This window comes from Zea mays, chromosome 1 (genome assembly GCF_902167145.1).
Source record: "Zea mays cultivar B73 chromosome 1, Zm-B73-REFERENCE-NAM-5.0, whole genome shotgun sequence".
NCBI lineage: Eukaryota > Viridiplantae > Streptophyta > Magnoliopsida > Poales > Poaceae > Zea > Zea mays.
The window spans coordinates 306,528,962-306,531,358 of NC_050096.1; the positions used below are offsets into that span (position 1 = coordinate 306,528,962).

Sequence of the window (2,397 nt, forward strand, 5' to 3'; positions counted from 1 at the left end):
CCCTGTCACAGAAGGAGGAAGACCGCGACACGCCAACGTTGCCAAGCCTCAACACACCCCACTCGAGGCAGCTACGATTCTTCACCAACGATCTTGATCCACCACCCACTTCTGTTTTTTTGTGCGACCTTCAAAACAATCCAGACCACAAGGAAGGGGGTTCGCCTCATGTCATCGTTGTCGAGCCACATCCCCTAATGCGGCAGCATCGACTTCACGTTACAAAAAACCACACCTCCACCCGCAATCGAGACGTCGAGAAGCGAAAGCATCAACCGAAGGCAATGTTGAGGTCGAGACAACTCCAACATGACGCCTTCAGAAGGGAATGACCTCTAGAACGCCACCGTCACGTGTCCAAGATGGATCGGGCTTTCGTCCATGAAAGACAGAGCAATGCAACACCCTCAACATGGAAAAGAGGTGCCCACGGGCGTCAGCGTTTGGATGCACTCATCAGCGACGCCATTTGCTAGCGACAGCGTTTGGATGGAATTTGACATTTCTTCCAATCCATGGGCAGGTCTCGATCGACTCGAGGATAAAATTTCTGGGCTCTCGCTAGCAGGTAGCTAAGCTAGTGATGGATGGAATCAACTGCTGCGGGGTATGGCATTGGCATGGCATGGCATGGTATGATATGGTAGCATGCATGCAGTGTAGCAGGCCGAGCTGATCTGAGGTCCCCCCAAATCCAAAGGAAACGTCAAAAAACACAGAGCAAAACGCCAAAATAGAAATACGCCCATCGTACTACAAATGGTATTTAATACTACTTGCCTACCAGCTAATAAATTAATTAATAATAATACGATACAACTATTACTTGCTATTTTATTATTATTATTATACTATATAAATTTGGTTGAGAAAATTGGAGGAGGGAGTCAGGGAGATCAGCTCCTTCCCTAAATGGATCATCAGCCAACCTTAATTAACCTACTCTGCTTAATTTGGCTTTGTTTGCTTACATCCACCATCTTCCATACCCAAATAGCATGCCTACTTCTTCTCCAGCAGGTGCTGTCCGCCATTGCTACTGGTGCTGAGCCAGTTGGAGAAGGCCTCGAGCGTCCTCATGTCCGACCTGTAGTGCCTCATGGTGAAGTCCAGCAGCGTCCTCCACGTGAAGTCCGGGTACGCCCTCGGGTTGGCGTCGTCCACCAGCTCCTTGGGCGGCCTGACCACCTTGTCCATCTCCGGGCACAGGAAGAAGGCGAGCGAGCGGCGTGCCACCCGGCTGTTGACGACGGCGCGGTGGAGGCAGCTCCTGTAGCGCCCGTTGGAGAGCGCCATGAAGGTGTCGCCGATGTTGACGACGAAGGCGCCCGGGCGGGGCCTGATGGAGCGCCACGCGAGCGTGGCGGCGTCGAACACCTGGAGTCCGCCCACGTCGTCCTGGTGCAGGATGGTGAGCGACGTGGGGTCGCAATGCGGCCCCGTGCCCAGCGTGTCGTAGGGCCGCTGGCACGGCGGGTAGTAGTTGAGGCGCATGATGGAGTCGTTCCCCTGGAAGAAGCGCCGGAAGTGGCGCCGGCCCACGCCCAGGCTCTCGCCTAGCACCTCCATGAGCTCCAGCGACAGACGGCTCATCTCAGAGCAGTAGCGCCCGTACACCTCCCCGTGGTGCCGGTACCCCTCGCCCAGCTTGTCCACGAAGTAGGACGCCACGACGTCCTTGGACTTGTCGCCGTCGTCGTCGTCGGTGTAGCGGAACGACAGCGTCTCCTTCCAGGGCAGCTTGGACGCGAACCGGCCCGTGAAGCTGCTGGCGTAGCCGCAGCTGTCCCCCTGGCGGCGCTGCGCGCGCTGCTTGTCCGGGAGCGGCAGCGTGAAGAAGGCGTCCATGCAGCGGTGGGCCTCCGCCGTCAGCGCCGCGTCGATGCCGTGCCCCACCACCTGGAAGAAGCCGTGCAGGTCGCAGGCGCGCCGGACCTGCCGGACCACCTCGGCGGCGTCCCCGGAGAGGTCGATGAGCGGCACGGCCAGCTCCTCGGCGGAGTCCGGGGTGGGGCTCTCGTCCGCCGGCCAGATGAACTGCTGCGGGATGTCGGAGAGGCCGCTCAGGCGGGCAGCGTCGAACACAAGGGGAGGGGGATCGTGCGCAGCCAGCACCATGGTGAGGAGGAGGAGGGAGGAAGCAGAGGAGGAGGCCGCTGCAACTGCAACTGCTTGCTTGCTCGTCCCCGCTCTGCCTGCCTGCCTGCCTTTTTATACGGGGGAACGGGCGGCCAGTCAGGACGGACTCTAGTGGCATGGCATGGCATGGCAGGCCGATCGATCGAGACCAGTGGGCAGCCATGCTTGTCGATCTGCTTCAATTCACCACCGCCTCCCGGAAGCAACAAACAAGCAAACGGCCATCCCATGTGACGAAGAATAAACTTTAGATGAAAA

General features: G+C 58.3%; 1 protein-coding gene across 1 annotated transcript; it reads right to left on the reverse strand.

Annotated features, from left to right (window-relative positions):
• Positions 1-904: 904 nt before the first annotated feature.
• LOC778427 (gibberellin 20 oxidase 1) lies at positions 905-2,185 on the reverse strand. The gene has a single exon (NM_001254854.1). The coding sequence runs from the start codon at positions 2,116-2,118 to the stop codon at positions 1,003-1,005; it is 1,116 nt and encodes a 371-aa protein (NP_001241783.1). The 5' UTR covers positions 2,119-2,185; the 3' UTR covers positions 905-1,002.
• Positions 2,186-2,397: the final 212 nt, after the last annotated feature.